The sequence below is a fragment of the Nilaparvata lugens genome, chromosome 6, assembly GCF_014356525.2.
Source record: "Nilaparvata lugens isolate BPH chromosome 6, ASM1435652v1, whole genome shotgun sequence".
NCBI lineage: Eukaryota > Metazoa > Arthropoda > Insecta > Hemiptera > Delphacidae > Nilaparvata > Nilaparvata lugens.
Window position 1 is genome coordinate 46,565,412 of NC_052509.1, and position 25,491 is coordinate 46,590,902.

Consider the following 25,491-nt stretch of genomic DNA (forward strand, 5'->3'; position numbering starts at 1 on the left):
AAGCAGGCTTTATGATGCTACTCGGCTCGCTTGGTCAATTTATTATGGCGACCCCTGAATATGAACCTGAAATATACACTGGGATATGGGAATGATATGATGAAATATGGCTCGTCAACTACTGGACCACTTATGAAACCTAAGGTCCATTTATTCATATATTGTTCATTTGTTCACTTTGATGTGGGTTCTGGAACCGATTCCTTCTTGCTTTACAAACTGCTGCTAAAAAAGAGAATGCAAAAATCTGTCGATTGACTGTTACATGAGTTGATGAATACATCCAAAATCAAGTTCTTCTAGAAAAACATACTTCTGATATATAGAACTATATTTTTCATCTCTCTCTTACCGGATCTCATCTCATTCCTTGTTCAAAGAAAATTTGTAAAGTTTATAACTTCACGTGATAGTGTGAGTAAAAGTTTTACTCTCCAGATATTGTTATGTAACCGATATATTAATATCAATAACCGATATTGCATCGGTTGTAGGGAAAAAGGTAGTGTCGTGAAGGTGTGAAGGCTTAAAGAAAATCGAATGATACAAGACAAGAAAATGCTAGACACTATTTCTTGAAACTAGCATCTTCATATAATGCACATATTAATGATCATATTAATTTATTATTCAACTTAATCAATTGGTTGAATTCTTAGTTATTTACAACATACTGTCTAATTTGATTCAATTGTCCATCTAGTTCATGAAATGACCATGTACTGTACTGTACTAACTCACTTCCAATTATTCGCAACTGAATGTGGATGTCGAGTTGCGTTTTTTGCTTGTTTCAATTTGGGGAGCAATCTGAGAGCAGGTAGGCCTAACCCCAATAATTATTGCTCTCGATATAGATTGCCAATAGTTAATTATTCAACCCCTTGAGTTTCACCCCTCAATAATTAGTCTTTATTTTCCCCTAAATAGATTGTGAAATCAGCATGCGGAACAGGGTAGCACCCTGTTTTTCCATGCTGTGGTGTAAATTTAGCCTACACCATCATAAACTGTAGTACTGAACGGTGATGTTCATTTAGTGCTGTTCGCAAAGTGCCAGTTTAAACAGATTCTCATATTTAAACTGGATTAAATCCATATCAAGTTGCGTTTGTTATAATGTGGCTCATTTTGAGATTAAACCACCAGCTAATTAAATCAATTCATTTTAACCTTCTACTGTGCAAAATGCCCATGGTCCAGGAACATAGGAGTGTCTATTTCATCAATTTACAGTATTCCATTAGTCTTGCGACGACGTGAACATAATATGTGAAGAAGACCTGTTCCTATATATTTATATATTTATATAGGAACAGGTATTCTTCAGCATTGATAGCCGTTTAAATAAATAGTGTAATCAGTTTTAGTTTTATTTGTTTGCTCCTTAACTGGAAAATTGGTTTTCCGGGTATAAATTGAACCCATTTATCACGTTTATTCCGGTTTAGGATAAATTGTGTTTGTAAACAGGCTGAACTGGTTGTAATGCGCGCTGATGGGCGTCGGTGAGTTTTCCCAATGAAGATATCAAACCACTTTATGGCCCGCTCTGGTCGATTCCCGTATGACCTGTCTTTTATTGGATGGTTGCAGGCCATGGAATATCTACAATGTACCTTTGTATTTATAGGTATGAATCCCATACATGATTCAGTTGAATACATGAGTTCCGTGCCAGTTGAGAGTGGTGCAATTATGTGGAGAGCCCCCCGGCTTCTGCATGAATAGAATTTTATTGACGGCACGCCCCTTCCTCCCTCAGACAACCTCCACAAGTCGTGCTTTCCCCTTCACGAACCGATTCCTCCAACCCTTGGCACTTGCAGAATCCCCCGGGGACTTCGTGAAGTATGCACCATCGAACTCTTGCCGGCTTCACCCTTCCCATCAATTTGTCTCCCAGTAGGTGACATGACAGGGTAACAGTCATTGGTACATTATTTCAGAAGGTGTGAGTGAGTCTATTGAGACCGAAAAGTAGAGAAGTTGCTGATTGAGACATGCGATCTTTCTTCATGTCAACAGTCATCAAAATGGATGAAAACCTTACTCATTTGCTTCTTTCCTTGGGAGATTGTCTCCTTTTGTTTTCATTGTGAATGCCACAGGTAATCTGATTTATGCATCCCTGTCACCCTATCAGTGTTGATTGTATTATCGTGAGAATTGCGATTCAACTTTATTCATTGTTAATATTGAATTCAACATTCTATTAATTAACGTATCGATTTAATATATTCATTCATTATTTTTGCCCGAAATCGCTACTGAATTGAATTTTATTACACCATTGCTTGAAGTCTATTCTTTTTTTTATTCCTGTGAAAGATTTCTCCTCTCGAATACTAGTATTATCGCACCTCGAATCTCATTCTATTTACCTTATGCTTACCACTCAATGCACATACCAAGCGGAATCTGATTATTGCAATCTGAAATAAAATTTATTGCACAAAATGAAACCAATTTGCATTACAATACTAAATGTTACAACATATATATGTTTGCAACACAATATGAATAAATTATAGAAAGAAATACAAGTTCTAATACACATAAAATCACAGATGAAATGACTGAGACTGAGGAGTAGTGTAGTATTTATCGTCAGTATCCTCCTGTGTAGTATTTATGAAAAATGCATTAATATTCTCCCGCTTACCATACATCAGGTCTACTGTATCTCGTTGATGGATAGAAACTGGGAAAATACAGATCTAAGATCTAAGTAGCCTACAGAATTTATCTTTCTCCTTTGATCTTCCCATAGTGCTGCTGTATGTACTAATTCTGGTTGCAGGAGTGTTTTGGTTGGCTCAGACTGCAGCTCATCTCATCAAGAAAACCAGTCAGACTAAGCATTATTTTAGACTTCTATATTTATTTAAGTGTTCCGGCTCCCTTAAATAATCGAAGCATTGTTATAGAGTTGTAGACCAATATCTCAGCAATCTGGAAAAAGTACATTTCGAATCTCCCATCAAAATGGTGTCACTCACTTCACTCTCAAGCACAGCCCTCTGTGTGAACGCACCAACTCAATGCGGAAACAAATAATCCAATGTCCCTTTGACAAAGTTAGACTTCTGCTATTGTCAAGATGCCATTAAGGACTAATAATGGTTGTACCATAATGGATGGAGACACGCAACTTGCAGACTCGTCTGCAGCCCTCATGCTTCATGTAGACTTCATCACGGATCTGCTGCGTGTCATCAGCCACTAAAATGACTGGTTCATTCTTGTGTCGTCGAAAAATGTCTCATGACAACGTCTTCGAGTAAACACGATCGACCCATTTCCTACAAAATACGATGGCAGAGCTATAATTTCTGTTGTCTGACTGTTAAGATTTTAGGGCGATAATAAAATATGCGAGAAATTTCAACATCTTTCTCGTCGAATGGCAAACAAAACAATTTGATTTGATATTCAAAAGTTGTGTTTGATCTGCTGGTTAGAGTAGTGTGAATCCCAATAATCACAAGAAATGGGCTGAGTCTGTTGCTCTTTCTCAGTCATAGCTATATAATATGATTTTCAATTGTATTTATAAATGATAGTATTGAGCTCTCTCTTTGCAAGGGTAACTCTCAAGGCCAGCTCCGCTAACTAGACTGTCATGACTGACATTTATGAGTTTAAAATAGCTTCGGTTCAAAACCTATTAATGGGGTTTACTAAAACTGAAAGTAGATTCGTCTCTCGATATTGTAAATTACTTTTTCATAAACATTCAAACGACATGTTCATAACTGACAGGGAACCTTGATGATGAGTTGTATTAATAATCGATCGATTTTGTACAGTGCTTTTCAAATTTTCATAGAAGAATCTTGGCGAAGTGTGAAATATTGTCTGATGGTTGAGCATCATCGCAAAAACTGATATGAAAAGCGCTATACTGTGACGGTCATGGTCGTAACGGAGACTGCTTTTTACCTGCTTGCCAAGTGCTTAGTCAAGTATGTCCGAGAGCAGTTTCAGCCTCTCTCCACTTCATCCTCAGTAACCACGGTTATGAATCTATTGTTTACTTAACCTTAACTTAGCTCCATATTTTTGCAGACTGGTGTGGGTGAAAGGTCTGATTAGCAAACAATGCTCGAGGAAAATGGAGGTTGTTGTTAAAGCTAACTTATCTACATAATGCATCAAGCTAACTGGCGGGGTCGTAGTTGTGAATAGGTTATGAAGGAGATTGTGAAGTAGAATGATGCATCTCTGAATTCAAACAGATTCTCATGGAATTCTATCAATATTAATGTATTGGAAATCGTCGGTTAATCTAGTGAAAAGTGTTTTCTGGCCAGGAAATAACCTATATTTAGTATAATAAAAGATTCAGATTATCTGCAGCCTGAATGAATTTGGGTGTTAAACATAATTCAATTATAATGAAATTGTGCGTCATATCATTCCAATGTGTCGAAGTCATTCTTAATACATTGTGAATTTTGTGTGCTATCATTTATAACTCTTCCCTACTCACAGACTCGTCTATGTGGGGAAAAATCTACAATTTTTTTTGTGAATCTTTTTCATTGTATTCTCTTTGAGTTGAGAATAAATTGAAATTTTGCTTTGATTTTTATAAAATTCAGTAAACCAATTTCCAAATTGAAATGTTTTCCTATACTTATTTTTGATGTTTCTATTTGTTTTCAGGTAAGTTGGATTATATTTACCGTGGATACTGGGAAGGATGACAGTTTTCCTGTAGTGGTAAGCTTTGAATTCCACTAGAGTATTTCTTGTATGCCGTCCGATGAGAGAAATCCACAATCATGACCGATTGATAAAATCTTGGTTTTTTGAATTTGAATTAGGTATTAATACGCTTGGTACAGAGCATGCAGTGCACTGTTATTGGATAGATTAAATATATTTAGATAACTCTGTTTAGTTATTATTCTAATTCTTCTGAATGCTATTCCATTATTATCAGCAGCAGGAAATCTTCAATAAATTATAATGACCTTCAGCCATCATAAAACTCAATGTATTATGCATAAGTGTTGAAAGTAATAGCTGAATGCGTTTTCAATCATGTGAAGACAAATTCCCTTACAATTTGATTTGTCTCTCAACTACTTAGCATGCATAAGAAAAATAGCATGTAGTGTACAGTCAAGTACATCTCAAGTGAGAGAAAAACCTGTTCCTTCTTCTTCCCCCTTTCTTATTATTTCCTCTCTTTTCTTTCCTCTTACTGAAGTGAACGCTAAATGAAACTGTGATCTCATCCTCGCTTATAAAACGTGATAGTCCTTCCAAGTCTCCATTCTCTTTTCCTCATCTGAATTTCGACTGCTTCTTCCATCTCTAGCATTCTTTCGACTCAGCAACCATGACAAGGAATTTTTTATCAAAATCATCCGTTTTTCAAGCTTATTCTAGGCAAGCACTCCTTCATCTACCTGTGCATCTCTTGTCTGATCAAGGGACTCTTGTCTTCTCATAGAACAAAAATATTTTTCTAATTTTTCAATTTACTGTTGTATAATATAGGTAGTGTGAAGAGAAAATAATATAATCCCTTTCTAGATTCTCCTAATTTCTTTCTCGCAATTGCATTGTGTTATTACTTAAGTTAGCATACAACTAACTTGAATTTATGAAATTGATATTGAAGAGACCCTTCATTGCCTTCTCCCAAGGTTATGGCTCAAAGGAGTAGCCAAATTCGACTCCAATAATTTTTACTCCCACCTGTCAATACCTATCTTTCAATTTTGTGAAATATTATTTTCAATTATTGTGATTATTACTGCTCTTGGAATTCTCTTAATCTCCATTCTCTCATTTTCCATCCTCTCAATATCTCCTTTCCAATATTGACGATGCAATTTGGTTTTACCTGCGCATTATTAGATACAAAATAAACCACTGTATAAGCTACTGATTACCAACAAAAAATTTGGATTCATCTGCTGCATTGATGATCGGAACATAACCTATTTTTGGACAATTTCTATCTAAATTTGGGAAAGGAACAACAGGTCTAAAGCCGAGAACTGTTCCTTTCCCAATCATTCATAGTTGAGAATGATATTGTAACCTATGTATCAATGTATAAATGAATAAATATTGTGAATCAGAATAGCATGTGAAATATCAGGCAGCAACGTTACTTTCTTGCTATTGCTATATACTTGCTACTGGCAAGTTCTGGCACTTTCTATACTTTCTTGCTATTTTCCCGCTTGTCCTAAGATATTTTGCTAGAATAGCTCAATACTTATATGTGATGATCCTATTCCTGAATTATTAATGTTTTGACATTGTAAACACCCAACCTAGAATCCAGTCTTATGCCACTAACAAAGAGGAACTCTTGGCTCCACATGGTAGTTGTTTTGATCGATTGCCAGTAACACTTGAAAAAAGTGTATGTTTACTCTGAAGGGTTGTTGCAACCCTTTTCAACACGCACTGTGTTCTCCGAGCCCTTTCCAGCACGTTCAATATTATTCATGCCACACTCGGGCAACAAACGCTTCGTGCATTTAAACTGATCCCATATTGTTTTTTTGTTGTTTCCTTCCATTATACAATCCATCTTGTACCAGGGAGAATAGATGATGGGAAATAGGAAAGATGAAAAGTAAGCTATCTTTTCTCAAGGCTAACATAGTACAACATATAGTGGAGTATAAATCTTATTGATATTCAACTGGATGTTGTTTTTACATTTCTTGATATGATTGAGAGGTGGAAAATTCATGTTATGTGATCGTAAAATTCGTATGCTTCAAGGTAGTTGAATGTAGATTTTTGGGCTATATTGAACAAAATGTGTTCTATACAAACTTTTTTTCAGTTTTGAGGCAGTGAATGATTAACGAATTGGAAGCGCTCAATAATATAGCAAACAACCAAGATGAAATAGATCATCAAAGACAAATATAATTAATTTGAATTTCTTAATCCTTCATCTCCTAACAATTCCCACTTCCGCAATCATTCTTCTCCATTAGACTTTGAAAATGAGTTTTATTTGCCAGTGTATTTTTGTAGTTCAAACATACCCATTCCACTTGATACAATCGTTTATAGGAATGAGGCTGTCGATCTAACATTTCAATTCAATCAAATTTTACATGTATCAAATGTAGCTTCTATTCAGCTCTTGAAGGTTGAACTCATTTTGTAGAAGATTTCACGCTACATTTTCAAAAACGATAGTACACCCTTTAAAATTTTCAATACTAACACATCATTCTATTAGAGATTTTTAATTTAATTTATTATGAAGTTTTTCAAACAAACGTTTTGCATTGGATGAGTAGGCTACCAAGCTTATTGCAATGAACAATTTCATTCACACCTAACGGTGATTATGCTAACTGATGAAAATTAATTCGTGGGATAGAAAATAGATTAGATGTATTTCAAGATAGTGCAGCATATTCTCTGTGTAGCATTGTATTGTAATTGATAATACAATATTGGAGAAATATCTACACGTTTTCGAGTGAGTAGCGTTTGACTGGGGGAAGGATGTGCTTATTAGCGGCATGGCGCTTTTTCAGTGTTGTCAACTGGGGACGTCGACGTCACATGCTAAATATAGCCGAGGCGTTTCTGCCGAATTTTAGCCGTGTCACACTGGCCGGCCGATTTCGCTATCTCCCATCAACTGGAACACCAACTCTCTTTACTTATTCTCCTCAGGACTTTCCTTCATCTCTTCTCATTCGCCTCCATTTACAATTTAATTTATGTCCTTTTTCTTCAAATTCTACATGTAATGTACTTTTTCCTCCACCTACTGTCAAAAGTACTTACTTTACTCCCTGAAACATGATACTAAAGTGTCACTTTTTCGCTCTCGGTACTAAAAAACAGAAAAACTCCCTAGGGAGTAAAAGTGACTCCATTTAAATAACATGGGGAAGCATCTCTATTTTAAAAACGTACATTTGGAATAGGTCAAAAGGTCTAAGCTCAGATGAGGAAGCATATAGAGTAGTCATTAAACCAACTAAATTCAATACCTCAACCAGACATTTGATCGATATATAAAATTTATGTTTGTATGCTGAAATTATTATTACAAACTTCATATCACTATACTAGAAAAAAATTATATTTTTTTCTTTTAATCCATGTTATTCAAAATACCAGCCAACGAATATTACTTATTAACTAATCAAATTTGAAACGGAAACTTCATCATAGCTGTAGTTGTGGCTGTCATTGTTGTTACAACTTTAGCCGACAGATAGTGCTGTCGGAGGAGAACTGTGATTAAAAGTCAGCTGTTTCTGTTTACTTTTTAGATTATGTTGTAACACATTGTTTGGTCACATACTACGTTTTTGAAAATTATTTTATTTGCAGTTTTCATAAAAATGTAGGTGGAGGAAAAATGTTGTGTATATCACGAGTGAAAAATGTTTTTTCTCCCTCAGGAAAATTGTTGCCCTCGGCTTCGCCTCGGGCTTCAAACTTTTCCCTCAGGGAGAAAAAACAGCACTTTTCACTCTAGATATACAAATAACTATAGAATCCTCGTCATCTTCCATTTAATTCCTCTTTTTCTTCCTTCATTCAAATTTTCAGCTTATTCTTTTTCTCTTCTTTGTTTTTCATCTCCCAATGGCTGTTCTTCACATACATTCCAATATCAATAACATTTCCTTTTCCTTTTTCTGTCTTCTACTATTTGTCATCCTACATCTCCTATTTTTTCTTATCCGTCTTCTATTTATGTTCCTATCTCTCGTATTTCTTCTCCTCTTCCTTCACACTTTTATTTTCTCTTTCTCCACCCTTTTATTTTGTAATGTTGTTTATCATGCAATGCATCTTTCTATAGACCTAACACAGTGATAGAAATCAATCAATCATTTTTCACCTTTCTCTCCTCCTTCCATCCTCTTCGCATATTTTCCAGCAATTACATAACTATTCCTCACCTTTCTTTCTGTCATACGTTCATTCTTCACCCCCCATTTTGCCTATTGTTCATTCACTTTCCATTTTCTTGTCTCAATTTTTTCTGTTTTCTTCTCATTCCTGTTATTTCTAATTATCATATTCCCCCACCTTCTCTCACTGTACGACATCTTACTATAATTACTATTCTCTTCCCACCATTCTCTCCCATTTCCATTCTCTATAATGGTGGCATGTCAATTAGACCGAATCCCAAACGACCGAAACGCTATATTTTCCCAAACAGTCGAAAACTTCTTTTTCCCATTCGACAGAATTAATGAAATATTGAAACTTGAACTTTCTCATTCAGCCGAATCCGAAATGACCGAAAACTTTTAAGAATTTTCCCAATCGACAGAAAACGTTGTTTGTCGCATTGAGCCGAAAGTGTTGAGAGTCCCAACTGACCGAAAGTGATAGGTTTCTCAAACGACCGAAAGTAACAGGATTCCCAATCGTCCGAAAATTCCTCTAGTTTGTTGCAAATGACCGAAAGCGTTCGGCCAAATGGGAAAATGAATTTTACGGCTGGATGGGAATCCTATCACTTTCGGTCGATTGGGACATCACGATCTAGAATATGCTCCTCACATTCATTCACCGCTACTCTTACCATTTCCGACTTCTTCCACTCTTTCATCCTCTCCATTAGCTCATCCCTCCCATATTTATCTTTCTCTCTTTACATTCCTTCTACATCATTATCATTGAGAGTTTTATCAACATCCTCATTCCATATTCCTTTTCCCCTACATTTTATCATCACTCAACAACATCGATGTCTTCATCATCACCATCATTACCATCATCATCATCATCATCATCATCAAAACGCGGTTGCCAGCATTGACGTAGGTGCGAATTGGCCGTTGAAAACCCACACACCTGTTGTTGGCTGAGGACCGAACTGTGCTGACGTAAATCACCAACGTCCATTGAAACCAAGTTGTGATTTAGCACTCACAACTGCTCAAGTGAGACGTTACTCCCTCTTATCGTATCGGGGAAAAGCTGTCATATTTGGAAGGTTCTAGTGAGAAAGTTACACAGTATTTCAGTTTTTACAAATTTGGTTTTAATGGTACTCCTCTGTCATTGTACTCCAATTTTTGTTTTAGATTTTAATAGTTTTTTGTGGTCTGTTCAGTTTTAGCTTGTTCATTTTTGCTGTTCCTCAGCATTCTTTAAAGTCATTGGTTTTGGAGATGAGGAGTTCACTCTCACTGTGATTGTATAGAATTACTGAAATCAATAAGAATCTGAGATAGTCAAGTTGAAGAAGAAGGAAGAGATCTGTAAAGACCTCTGAAGAAAGAAGGTCATGGTTGTTACGTTACAGCATCACATACATGCTAATTACCATTGAACTATAAACAGTTCTAAGAACTCATAATAATCTTTTTAGTGTATTCAATGATATTCCAATTTTTTAGAATGAGTTATTCACTGAGAACACGTAATTATATACTTGAAAAATGCTTATAACTTTTATTCACTCCACAATATTCATTGTAACTATCAAAAGCCCTCTTCCACTCCATGTCCATACGATGCTTGTAATGTTTTGGGTTCCTATTGGAAAACTGATATTCTAAACTCATCAATAAATTTAATTGGTCTGTCAACCGTTTCTTATGCTTAGAAATGAGATGGAATAATAAAATCCATTTATAATACTGTTCAAATCGACACAACGTATCTCAAAGAACCAAAAGAAAAATCCTTGTGTTCGACTATACTGTAATCAAATGAGTATTATACTTGGCTCTGGTAAAAAATTGTTGTCTTAAATTCCTGTCTTCATTTTTTGTGTATTTCCAAAAAAATATACATAAATAATCCGGAATCAATCTTCCGAATGGAGCAAACTATGGATCTTTCTAATCCTTCGTCTCGCTACAGTTTTGTCGTCTCAGTAAATAGTGGCCTCCATATCTATCTGATCCTTCCCTCCGTCAATATCGTCTTCCTTTCGTCCTCTCTCTTTTTTCAATTCTCTCTTTTCAATCTTCATCCCCAGCTTTGTTTGTTGAGCGTGGGGAAGTCTTTACTTCAGTTTCGCAACCGATTTTCGATCCAGATGGCCGAGAAACATCTGCTTCCTTCCACAACACTAAGCTCTAATAAAAGATTATATCGATTATTTATTAGATGTTCCTGAAAAAATATGTTCCCATTTCTCCCCAATATTGAAACTTCATCGTATACTTCATTATAACTCATTTCTTCATTAATAATTTCATCAAAAAAATTTGGCCATCTTGAGATACCTTGACACAAAAATGGGAAAAGTAGAGATAGACTTCATTCGAATTCTACGAAACAGCCACACTGGCAAAGAATTTGATCTGTTGCCAGTATTATGAAATATACATCATGTGTTCAAAAATAATCATATTTCAATTTCTACTTGTTGAATGATTTGAGGAGGAAAAGAATCTTACAATATTCAGATTGAGTATAATAGTAGCCTCTACTCTTTCACTTCCTATCTATATTGTGTTGCACCCTATTTATTTTATAACTTCAACATTCTCCTTAGACTCATTTTAATTCACTGATCCCTCATTTTTTTTCGGAATCACTATATTTTCTCATAAAGAAATAACCAATTTTATAGGCTACATATCATCTTGTTCAACTTTAGTAGGCTAGTTGATGAAGAACTCTCCCATTCAGATACTAGGTCAAGGTGCTTCAAAACAGAATAAACCCATTTGATCATGTTTTTGTTTTATTACTTCTCAATACCGACCTATTTGTACAATGGAAATAGAGCAAAAATAAACATTTTGGAGCGAACAAGCTATTAAATACAGATCAAGTTCTTAGAGCTCGCTCTTGTTTTTGTGTTTTTCTTGAAACTGTAATAATCATCGAACAGTAGAATTGAAGCAAAAAATAATCGCGTTTTCGGGGCGTAGGAGTTTTGAGTGGCAGAAGTGGGTTATAGATGCTGTATTTTGTTGGCGCTGAAGAAGAAAGTTGAAAATAGCCGGCAGACTCGACGATTGTGCCAAGTGTACCCCTTTGATGGGGGAAGGGTTGTTGGTAGGGGGGAGGGAGGGATGAGAGCGTCATTATGTAAACAAGAGGAACGAGAGAGGAAATTTACTTTTGAAGACTCTTCCGAGAGCGGGTAATCCGATTGCAATTGAAATCGTGACCGTCCGCCCAAGTAGTCAGGTCTTTCTGTGGTCAGCCTAATGACTTGCCTACGTCTAGACGTGATGTATCTTTATACCATTTTGATCAAGTTTCTTGCAATTTGGGCGGCATAGAAGAGGAAATGTAAAATTGCTCGTGTGAGGTATTTTTGTTTTTTCATCTAGTTTAGCACTGGTAGAAACGAAATTTGAATTATTGTAGAAAAAGAAATTGGAAAAAGGGATTTTTCTGATAGAGGCCTACTGAATTTTTCTTATGTTCTTTTCTATTCTAGTTGAGGAGAGTTTGAAAAAAAATTGGATTGGTGCGGTAAAAGAAATTGGATGTAAAGGGGCTATGCTAATGTGTACTACTTCTCAACATAACATCTCCAAATTCAACATAAAGTTCATTCTTTGTTAGGCTAATGCATTTTCTAAGAAATTTATGTATCCAATTATGTTCAACGAGAATCAATTTTATAGTGTACGGTCCTTCTCCAAAGGACACTTTTGACTCTCATCTGCATCAAACATTAAGAACTAATAGCACAAACCTTGTCTGTGCTTGTAGTCTTCAGTATTTTGAATCCCGTCTTGCAAAATCAATAATAAATTTTCATTTTTAAACCCTTTTTATTAATAAGTAGTACAAACAATAGAAGATCTCCAAGCAATTGCAGGAGTGTCAATAATCTTCGATCGTAAATCTTGCATCACTCATGAAGACAATGACTTTCAATATATTCTGACTGAGGATAAACCTGCCCGTTCTTTGGGAGATCTCTCAGCTAAACGGCGTTTAATTTTATGGAACTCACGTATTGGCAGGTGAGTTGCCTGAACTGTATGAATGGTGAACTGTGAATGTTGGCCAAGGCAGTCAGGTGGCCAATGGCATGCGGCCATTTGCCCCCCTAGAAGGAAGTTGCCCGCCAAACAAGCTGCGCGGCTGACATCATCACCGAATCGGCTCTAGGGCTCTTGTGTCTTGGCACACGCACTTGGACAAAAATGTCAAGGATGAACTTTATGATTGCTGAATTTGTTTACAATATTCTAAGGCGAATGTGTATTTTGTTTCAGTGTTCTCTTATGTTCATTCTCTGTACCCTTCTGGTTTTTGAGAGAACATTTTAATTCAATTCATCCAATTTAAGGTAGTTTTTTAGAGTAATAAGACAAGCATTTTGCCAACTAGCAGATTTCGTTTCAAATGGCTGATGAAAACTTGAAATTATATTTGGAAAAAAATCCAATGCACCACTCTGTATTGAATAATAATAGTAATATATTTACTATATGTATTGAATAATAATAATAACTTTCATCTAGCAGCAAGCAGGGTCCCGCAATTTCTGGGGCCGCCACTGTCAATACCCCAAGTGTCTACAATATAGGGAAATTCATTTACATATCTGTTGTTACTACAACAATTTTGAGTGCTATCTTTTCTACAGTAGTAGAAACTGTTTTCTATAGTTTAGAAGTTTGGTGACTTATCACCAATGCTTCAATTACTAAAGTTCCGTGCTAGACTCTTCCGCTATGTTCTAGTTTCACCTCTTCTTAATTTGACTTCATGCAGAAGCTATAGGAAAAAGTTAGAATTCTAATGAATGATAATACACTCATGGAGTGAACTTATTTCTTGAGTTTGATGAAGTAAACAGTGAAAATCCACTGAAATGTGATTTTTGAAACACTCTGTTTATAGTGGTCGTTAGAAGATGGACTTGGTTCGTTCCAAAGTATATAGTATATTTAGTATTGGTTGTGTTGAAATATACATGACAAACAGTATCTTTTATACCTACGAAAAGTACAATGAATACTACTTTCAATGAAAGGCTCATTCACTCAATACATTCCCTTATTTCAGGAAAATGATAGAAAAGATTGTGTCAAAAAACATAGAAAATCAATGCTAGAATCACGTATCTCTGTACATGTTCAGCTAACATATACTTGAGAAGTTTTTCTTTGAGGATTGCATCTAGCATGTCGAAAATTCATAGTGTTTCACATTATGACATGAGAGCGTTTACGTGTTGAGAATAAAAAAGTGGCGGTTTATTTGTTTGAAAATTGTTGAGTGTCGAAATGTTTCCGCATATTTGAATGTTTTAAACTTTTTATGGTGTTTAGGTCATCCACCTGCAATGCATACTAATGACAAATTTTTCTACTTTGTGGGTAGTTGATTTCGTGTCATTGACTCCACTAATATTTCATTGTTAAAATTTTCACATCAATAGAATTCTTAAGTTGCCAATTTTCAACATCCCACGCACGGTTGAAGATCCAACCAATTGGCTGTATATCAAATTTTCATTCAATGTAAGTGGTGATTAAATATCCCATTTGTATCTGGTTTCAAGGCTTGGAATATTGCGGAGAAAATTTAACTGCCCCGCCCGTGAAATAGCTTGTTCCCAAACGTCGTCGTAAATCTTCTCCGTATAATTTATTCCATCCGCCTCGATTTTGAATAGATTGCGATTAAATTTTCAATTTAGTAGGATATGTAATGTGTTGATGGACATTGTCCAAGTCCAGGAATGTAGTTGCTTGTCATAAACAACGAATATCAAAAGTTTCTATATGCACAGTGTAGCTTCAACTACAAACAACGCTTACTAACTACTTGTTCATGTTATCTGGGAATGAAACTTTTTTTTAATAAATTCACAGATAATTCCATTCAGCTTATAATGTATAAAACTGGCTTGTTTTCAACTTTTCATGAAAATGTTGTGACTTGGCATCAAGCTGGGATTCCTTTTCACTGATGAACTCATGAATGTTATTCTATTAATGTTCTTGAGTATTCCATTACTGATCACTTAGTCACCGTGTATACATGCAATAACAACGACTAACAATAGTTGAGTTACTTTTAAAAAGTAGAATTTTCCACCCTGACAAGTTCAACCATATCCTCATCTTTTCTTATATCACTCTTGAAACTTAAGGCTATATTTTTATTTTTCTTTCATTTATGGTTACCAAGGGCTCATGTTGAAGCCCCTTCTTCTGGTTCCATAATCTTAGCAGGGGTTATGTTGAAATTAGGGGGGTATGGTCTTATTCGTGTACTTTATTTATTTAAGAATTTGATTTTTCTTTATCTCAGACTCAATTTTTGGTTCATCTTTTTTTTAACAACTGGATTCCATGGAATCCACGTATTCACCAATAAAGTACTTGGCGATAGATCAAGAAAAGCGCAATTCTAACATGAATTGGAATCCAATCAGTAGAGAATTTAGCACTGGTGGTAATGGATGATTCACCTAAGTAACTTTATTCACCAATAAAGTACTTGGTTCTTTTCTTGTCTTCTGTATCATTACATGTGTAAATTAATACTATTATTATCATTGGGTTCCAGACCTCGAAATATTGTAGTATTATAATAAAGTTATTCTCAAAAAGGGGATTTCAAATCTACTGTATGCAAATAAACTAGCGAAAGTAAAGTACTGTACACATTTTTGCACGGAAGCTTGATGACAGTAATTTTTTACACGCATCCTGCCGGTGAAATAAGGAAGGCAGTAACTCGTGCATGCCTTTGAATTATGTGAAATCTTTTCACTATAACCTGTAATTATTAACGTTCAATTTCCTTTCCCTATTATTATCCACCATCATCCATTACCTCCAGTGCTAAATTCTCTCCTGATTGGATTCCAATTCATGTTAGAATTGCGCTTTTCTTGATCTATCCGAATCTTGAAAGTGAATGCTCCGTTATCATCTTTAATTTCAAATAATTTTGAATCCCGGAAAAAATGTAATTTCAACACCTGAACAGAAAAATTGATGTATGCTAAATGCTAGTTTTAAATTGATTTACGTACAAGGTTTCTGTATTTATTTAAATTTAAACCACGGATTTCATGGATTGAATCTCAATGAAATTTTGAAATATGCTGCAACATTCTGTAGCTGAGCTGTTGGATAATATTTGTTCAATCTCGTTAGATTTTGATTACCAGCTTGAGTAGCTAAATTTGAATTAATTGAATTGTTTAGCGGTCTCGGCATTGATATTTATTTGAGGCAGTCCTTCCAATAATTATTCATCCACCACTCTGGATTTCCACATACATCATTGATGAAATGAGTTTAGGATGCTGAACAAATTCAGAAATGATTTATTAATGCTTACTTTTTGTAATAATCCACTTTGTAGCTTGAAATTGTAAAAAAAGAGATTTTTGAAATATATATAATTTAGTTTTTGACTTGATACAGTGGACTATATACAGTGGATAGTTCGATTGATTGTTGATTGAATTAATTTTCTATATGAATATTCTAAATTCAAAATCTTTTGTGATTATTTTGGGATCAAAATGTATGTGTTTAAAACTTCTGAAATTCATACTCTCTTTTTTGGACTAATATGCAATCAAAATTCGCGAATGGAATAGTAAGGGCTATAAGCCTGTTTTTTCGTTTCCAATCATTTTATGGTTAAGTTGTTTTGTCATTGTTGTTAAATAAATATTGTATGATTGTAAAAAAATAATTATGTCGTAATGAAGGATTTTAGAAAACTAAAATCACTGAGATTGTAGAATGTGATGTTATCTATTTCAAAAAAATCCATTAAAACCCAATTATTCAATTTTCCGTGGTTGAGTATAGTTTCTGACTCCACTACTGTCAGGTGGATCAAGTATCTATCCAATATCTCCATTTTACGATCATCAATCTCTATCCATTCATTCGAATCAAGTTGAGAGGCAGTATTAGTGAGTTCGTACACTGGACTAACGCTGTAATCATTGTGATTAGCAGACTGCTTTGAGCAGGCTGATTTGCATACAATGATTTCAGTCCAACAGGTCGGGACAGATTTGGTATGGGCTGAAGTGGCTTACTTCCGTCCATAGTTAATATTTCAGGATGCTCTTCGGGCGGCGTTTTGCAATTTAGCAGCGCAGCGCAGCGCAGGAAGGCTTCCTGTAGTTGTCCCACTAATTTGCTGCTGAAGAACGGGACCTGTTGTCGGTTCCGCCCACTGCTATCTGCTCTGCTTCTTGGCTCTTCACTTCTTCAAGAATTGAGGAAAAGTAGGATGGAGGGTTATGAAAAAATCATGTTAATTATTAGACAGAAGTTAATCATAATCTATTTATCATTTTCACAAGAAAACACTGACCGGGAGAGAAAAACTAAGGATAATCCTTGTACTATTTCTCTCCCAAATTCAGATAGAATTTTAAAAGTCCGGAATAGGGTAATGATTCTATTTTCTGAAGTCTATTCCAGAAAGAACCCTTTTTAATTTTAAAGAATAATAGCATTGTATCAAAGGCACAGAGTATTGTATTAAATGTACATGGCGAGAAGAAGAATGTACAAGAAGAAGTTGTACATGGCGTTGTATGTATCATGCTCATCGTACATAACTAAGTATCACATGCTATGCAGACTGCATTGCGATTTTATCCACCATATTGTAAAAATTGGTTGATACTCTGAGGTGGATTATGAATGAGTGTGTTATAGAAGATCAATTGATTAAAGCGATTTACATTGAAATTTATCACTTTTATTCATATGCAAGATCTTGATCGAAACAATCGATTTTCGATTGGTGTTCAAGGAATAATAAAGTAGAATATTTAGGATCGACCTTCTCCTCGATTTTTAGTTTCTTGTTGTACGAACTTTCAGTTATCAAAGTGATTCGAACATTTTTTTCAAATACATATATGTTGTCTCTCACTGGAAAATAGTGGATTTTTTCTTATAGAGAGAAGAAACTCAAGAAAATTTCTAGATTTACTGAGGTAAAATATAACACATATCTCAAGAATCATATAACCTAAACAAAGGTGCGAACAGACCGAGTATTCGCGGTTGATACCACGATGCCACTAAACACCTGGCAATGATAAACACATTTCAGCGGCCAGCCCAGTTGCAGAAAAGCTTGTTAAATTTTAATCATGATTAAATCCACGATAATTAATCAGAGAAAGCTATTTCCAAAAGAAAGCTTCTCTGATTAGTTCTCAAGGTTGTTCAAGCTACCAACTTCGATTTTTTAAAACGTTGGTCAAAATACTCTACTATAGAGTCTAATCCATGAGATGAATAAACAATTCCTCGCCTTCCTCAACAGACTTGTCAATGTAATGATTTAGTATAGTGACATCTTCTTGCTTTCATCCAATCCTCATAATCTCAATTCTTAATTCAAACCTCCTCAGTTCTATTCTCAAAAATCGCTATCTAATCTTAATCGCAGCAAACCAGTTATCTCCAATTCAATTCGACCATACCTAGTTACCCTGTACTTTCAGAAATGCTGCAACTGCTCAAAAATGAGCAGCGGTGCTCTATTACAAATTTGTTTTGCGTCTGAAAAACATCCTTACGTAACTCTATAACCAAACATTACAAGCCTACTCACATACCGGATCAATTCGAAGCTTATTCTTCCTCGCCGATTAGATAGATAAGAAACCAGTTGGATCCGCTCACCTTTTAAGTTGCACGAGGCTGCCACGCTCTCACCTGTGCAGTGTGCAGGTGCACTTATTGTTCACTGATGCCTTAGGTGGAATCATTATGACGTAACAACTTTCGCCGAGTACGATGACGCCATACTAATTTGCAAGCGTAATTTCTCCAGAAACCATTGTCGCAATCGTGCGTTGTTTACAATACGTAACAGGGTCATATTTTTTCATGCGGGTCGCCTCTCAAAGGCTATTGATTATTATCACTGGTGTTGACAACCTGAACAAATTTCCGTGAAAAGTTGATGGAGTTCCTGAAAAAATATTGGAAAATTGTTGTAATAAAATATTGTAGTGAATTACAAAAGTGATCTACCAAAGATGATGAAAATATTCATCAAACAAAAACCCAACATGACATTTTCCCACATTTTATATTGTACACCAGCTATACTATACCTCTATACTGCAAAGTTTCAGTATTTGACCCATTTCTGTCCTTCGCTATTATTTTTGTCGGAAATGAACTATAGTGCTTGTATTGATGCTGGAAATTGACTTGTGATTAGCTACGACTCCGTCACAGTATTTTGTGAATGACCTTTCATGGTTAGTTGGTGCTTGTTTTGTTAAATAAACTGGGTGAGAGATATATTTAGCTGTGATGTAATAGCTCGTATTGTGTGTAAGTTGAACAATATTATTATCATCATTTTTGTTCAGAAAAGCGAATTTTAGAGTTTTCCAACACAACTTTTATTTTCATTAACAATAAGCTCATGTAGGTTGAGTAATCCTCGTACAATTTATACTTGTGATTTCTATTTGGCTCACTTCAAATTAATAGGAATCATGTGTATTTTCTAATAAAAACCTCAACAGTAATATTTATTTTTCAGTTATAGTTCACTCACTTTTTCAAGTCACTTCTGATTATAGATCCAAAAATCATTGCATTTATATTTAGCTCACTTCAAATTAAGAGGTTTTATCTATTGTGATAAGGACTTGAGTAGAAATATTCTTTTACCTTTTACTTTTTACCTGCAAGCACATCTAATCATTCGGTACATTTTTTTGTAGAAAATGATTTCCTGGCAACAAATCAAATAGTTCTTGGATATTCTACGATGCACTTTAATAAGTTGTAATAGCAGGAATGGGAGATTATGTCATAAAAATTATGCCATTATTTTTCTTTTTAATTTAATCCACATACGCTAGTTACACAAACATCGTTTTTTGGACATACGATTATTTGCCGTCCTTATCGATTCTATCACATTAAACAGATGATGTGTTTCAGGTTATGTGCAATCTGGTAGAATTCATAAGGACGCCAAAAAATCGAAATTACAAAAATCGATGTATGTGTAACTGGATTTATTCTTCGAACAATCAAAGTAGATTCTTCCTAATCAATAATATGTGGAATATTAATATTTTAAATCTTATAATGCGTCAACTAAGGTTATAGTAGTATTGATGTCTATTTATGTGTGTTGATTATGTCATTTAGTTCATCATTTATTCATCTATTATGTTTTTTGTATATATCCTATACTATTAAGCGAGCAATTTCTGTTTATATGTTTAGATGTTTATATATCTGTATGTGACCGGATCTCGAAAACGGCTCAAACGATTCTCACGAAATTTGGAACAAAGTAGGTTTATGATATGAAAATCCGATTGCACTAGGTCTCAACCCTGGGATAACTCGCTGAAGGACATCAAAAGGATAATAATACGTCCTTGGAAAAACAGCTGGAAATGTTGTCGTATGTCGATACCGTAATGGAAGTGAGTGAACGAGTGCATGTGTGGTATCATTCAGCTGATCTCACGAGAAGAAAAATTCAGCAAGAAAAACTTATTTTTGTTTATCTCTCTTTTTTGAAAACATGTTTACTTCAGAAAGTCCATAATAGTAACTAGATGTTGTTAGTAAAGAATAGTACATAGTATATTAACAAATATTGTAGCAAACAAAGTATATCATTCTAATTTGAATTCATAGTATATCTATTTGTAATTGATGATGTGTTTGTTTTTTGAAGTGTGAATGAATTGTTATTTTGATGAGGTAGTCTATAGTAGCTTAACCTAGATTTTGATTTGGACTATAGTATACATATGAAAAGGGACAGTTTTGGGCATAAGCTTGTTGTGCCTCCTCATACTACTGTAAAAATAATAATTGTACGACTGAGAAAATGAGTAAATAAATATAAACTATCAATTCAATCTTCCGTTACAAATGTTCTATGCTTTTACACTCCAGAGCAAAGCTCGGTCCCCCGATATTTATGTAGCCTATTAATTGTGTAATTCATATGTTTATAATTTATTATGCTGTTTGTATGTGTAATGTATGTTAATTGATTGAGTTGTGTGTTTTAGGGCGAAGGCTCCGTCCAAGGTTCGAGTGACGTTCTTCGAGCAGGAGAGACCTCTGGTGGTGAGCTCACCCGACGACCTTGATGCGACCATGACCGCCGTAACCACCTCCACCACCACCACCACCATAATCACCGACCACCACAACACCACCTACAACCGGCAAGAAAGGTAAAGTTCAAATGTATTGATAACTTTGACACTGTAGTCTATTTTTGTAAGAAATTTTTCGTTTTTCAACTACTCACTGAGTGTTGAAAATGGACCCTGTCCTAAAGCACTCCACACACATGTGTAGTTAAAGAGCGTACTAATTCCTCACAAAAATAGACTGTAGTGTCAACAATTATAAATATGTTTGGATATTTAAATACGCTATTCGCAATTCGTCATGAAAGATCAAACTAAAGATTTCCATAATAAATTCTTCACGAATGTATTTTGTTCCTCAAATACCGCGGATTCTCTACCTGGAAAATTTGAAATTTAACTCTGGCAAAACCGGGAATTACTCATGATTTTTTCATTTCAAAATGGGTGGCCACCCTGATAAATAGAAAATTTCAAGACGAGGATTAGAAGAATCTAGGTGAGGGTGTTCAGATAAGGGTTAGAAGGATTGTTAGAATACATAGATGATGTTGAAATGAGGATTAGAAGAATATTTAGATAAGGGTTTGCAGTTTTAAAAAACATCAAATTAGAACATTTTTTAGAATCGGACTGATTAAGCCCAGTTGTACTTGAAAGATGAGGCTAGAAGCCAAACCACACAAAATTAGTATATACAATACTTTGTAAAGTTAGTATAGTATAGGTATACTTTGTAAAATAAGTATTCTTGGATTGATTGAAGAAACAGTTTTCTGATATTGGGTGTGTTTTAGGCAATAATTTAATAATCGAACATTATTTCTTCTAGATATCATAGTAATCAACAATATGATATGCGACATAGACATACAGCATTTTAATTGTAGCAGTTCTAGCAGTTTTCTCTGGTAAAGATTTATCCTTTATCAAGTAAGTACCGTATCGATCCAAATAATCAATTTTTATATCTTTCAACATGAATATTCCCGTTCTCAGTATACTTAGTGAAATATTATTCTACAGATATAAATTTCTTTTAATTTATTTCTTATTCATCCTCATAACTTACATGAAGCTCTACCATCTAAATTCGAAAATATTTAGAGTACTGTATTTGGTTTAAGCTTCTTTTTGAAGAGGTGTTCGCGTATTTTTTTTGTGAAAGGCTCTTTCATATGACATTATATTTTTAAATTAATTAATTTCTCTTTTAAAAAAAATCTTGTAAAGAGGTATTAAACACGTAATTTTTTAATTATATTCTTGTGGATTTTATCAACTTTTCTACTTCCTCAGATTCATACAGATTTTAATCGAAGACAGTGGCTAGCACTGCATTGGCATTGTCCATCGTTCAATACCCGCTTCGCTTCAGTAGAACCAACCAAGTTCGTTGAACTCGATCCGTTTTCTTTTCCTCTGCCGTTTAATATCCGACCTGGATTATTATGAGTATCATAAACCTGACTAATCTCCTTTATTCACTTATCTGATCGGCTGCATCTTGGGAACAACCTGAACTTTATTGACCATACAATAATGTGGCTTATTTTCAGGAGTTTTATTAGTTTGAAGTCGTTTGAAGTAATTTTGTTTTAGCCTGGAATTCTAGTACAGTTTACGAGGACTTCATAGCACATTGCGTTTTTAGTCCAATGCATTCCAATAAAAATTATGTCGTTCATTGAATAGAGTAGTAGGAAATCAATAACTATAATCGTAATGATGAAGAACAAAATGAGTTTATGGTTATGATTATATAGCCACATGCTCAGTTGTCATGTGGAAATTTAATATTCTTGACTGATTCAGTTTATCAGAAAGAAGTGCAGAATAATTTTTGGTTTCTTTGAAGTTAGAATCCATCAAAATATTGAATAGGTTAGTCACTCTGTTAGTTGATCACTGGCAAAGTAAAGCTCTCAGAGGCTCTTCGTCTGCATCAACGAATGTACCATTTCAGTTCTCATATACTTTCCTGTGAGTAGACTAAACATAATGTTGAAAGTACTGTACTTCAGTACAGTATTCCTTGCTAAAGAAAATAAAGTTTCCATTGCTGACATATAGTACTTTCACATATAAGTTTGAGTATCGTTTTGCTATTTTATTGAAGATTATCTTTCGAATTATCTTCGATATGAACGTGAATTCATGCCATGTTGGATATACTCCTGATATTGCAAGAAAGTGGATGGATACCTTCTGGTTTTAACGTACGTGCATTCTGAAAGGATCAGGGTCAGCTGAACTTTTCTAGATCCCATCCTGAAAAAGATTATAGTCATAAATGTCAACATCTTGATCGATCGACTACTCGTACTTTTGCAGAAGATGGAAACTGCTAGAGGTATTCACTGACGATAAGCTACTTTGAAGATACAGTTTGATACTGAAGAGTGACTACGTTTATAGCCCTGTCATCGTATTCCTGTAAGGTTATCCATCATTTTCAGGAGAAACGATTCAGGGGATGCATTCGCATCCTTGCGGGTACACCATCAGCTTATAGATAGTGAGATGTTAAAAAAAGACATGTAATTTTCGATGTATAATTTTGTTGGAAGAATTCTTCGATTTGATGTTACATTTTATTTGATATCCATATCATTCTCATCATTTAGTTGCAAAGTTGTAATTTTCAATTAATATTAGTAATTTATGTGTTGCATATCGCTCTATTGGAAAATGTTAATCAATACAATAGAGAAAAAACCTTGACATTGCTGGAAAGTTCTATTGAAGAATTTATAAAAATCACTGTCGGAATGAAGCTTTTGTTGTAATCAATCATTTTCTGTTGAATTAAACAAACCGGAAGTGAAGCAAATCACGTAAAAACTAATAAATAAATTTAAAACAAATGCTGAACTCAACTTCAAATCACGTTTTGAGTATCGCACGAATGAACATCTCTAGACTCTAGCGGTGATAACTTATATTGAAGTGTTAATTTGATAAGTCCTGTTTCGTGTCTTGGTGCAAATTATTGATAGTGAACCAATCAGCAAGTGGCTGCAAAATGCGTGACTATCGCTCCAACCTCCATCTATCGTAAATATCCTGATTCCGTTTAGGGTCACACCCAAGTCACCTTTGACCTTTCAAAGTCACCCTTTTTTCAACAGCTGTAACCTATACTATCTACTCACACAATACAATCTTACTTGCACCCTTCAAAAGGATTGCGTCGAACTTTTAGTAGGCCTAGTTTATTTTGAGCTACCGGTAACTTACTTCCTCATTTTTTACCTATCCGGTAGTTTTTTTATTCTTGCCTCATTTGACGGAGGCTCTGACAAATCGATTTTGAGCTCCATTAAATCTGATCATTTTTCATGGGGGAACTTTTAGCGTTTTCATAATTTTTCACTTGAAATGTCAAGGTCCTCCCGGGTTGCATGAGCGAGGAGTCTCACTACAATAACGCCTGTCATCAATCTCTATCTTCTGTGACGTTGTTCCGGATTGGATATTCTGATAGTTTGTTGATTCAGTCCGGATTTATTCTCATCACACTGTACGTGGCATCAAAAATAAGAGAAATGATTCTAATCAATTGCATTCACATTTATTATTTGAAACGAAATAGATGAAAGAGTTACTGAAATGTGATGGAAAATGTAATTCATTCTATTGGTGATATTCCTGTTTGTGAGGTTCTGTGTTAGTTGTTGATTCTGTGTTGAGTTGGATAGTTGTTGAAAAATACGAATCAAATTGAAAGTAAATAGAATGAATAAGTGTGTTTTTCATTTCCATCCAAAAATGATAATTTTTCTATCTATATTTTTAATTATTAACATCCCTATCATTTCATCAGAAGTATCTGAAAAAGGTTGATAAAGATAATCACATTTTACCAAATACGTTTATCACGAAGATAAGGGACTAGCGATCGATACTCCCCTTGCTGCACGGATGAACCCTTGACGGATGGTCGGCTTTTTGGTTTTCAGCAGCTAAAATCGCTTGCAGGTGTTACAGAAACCACCTGAAACTTCAGGTTCATTCATCTTCGTCATCAACCCTTTATTATTAATCCTTTGAGACTTCATCCTCAGCATGAAGAACTAATTGCAGTTTGAACATTCTATGACGAATTAGAAATATTAACCACGTCTGTTGACCCTAGTATGTATTCATACTGAGCAAAAGTTTTTATTTTCAAGATATACTAGCAAAGAGTATTGCTGGTCTGATTATCAAACTATCGATAAACACTTATAGATTGGTTATTTTATTATACTAGGCTATCAATTATTATCAAAACTTGGAATTTAAAAGTAATGTACCGTTAAATTACGATCATATCATTCATATAGAAAAAGAGATAAGGAAGATTTTTAAATAATTCATTAATGGGAATTTTTGAAACAGCAGATAAGGAATCAACAATTCCTATTCCGTATATTGTT

The 25,491-nt window shown here is 34.7% G+C and overlaps 1 protein-coding gene across 1 annotated transcript in view; it reads left to right on the forward strand.

The window, feature by feature from the left end:
• LOC111064276 overlaps positions 1-25,491 on the forward strand; it is a 131,040-nt gene that overhangs the window by 71,514 nt on the left and 34,035 nt on the right. Inside the window, exon 3 of the mRNA XM_039430925.1 lies at positions 20,984-21,151. Coding sequence (XP_039286859.1) covers positions 20,984-21,151 — 168 coding nt within the window. The remainder of the gene's footprint in view (positions 1-20,983; positions 21,152-25,491) is intronic.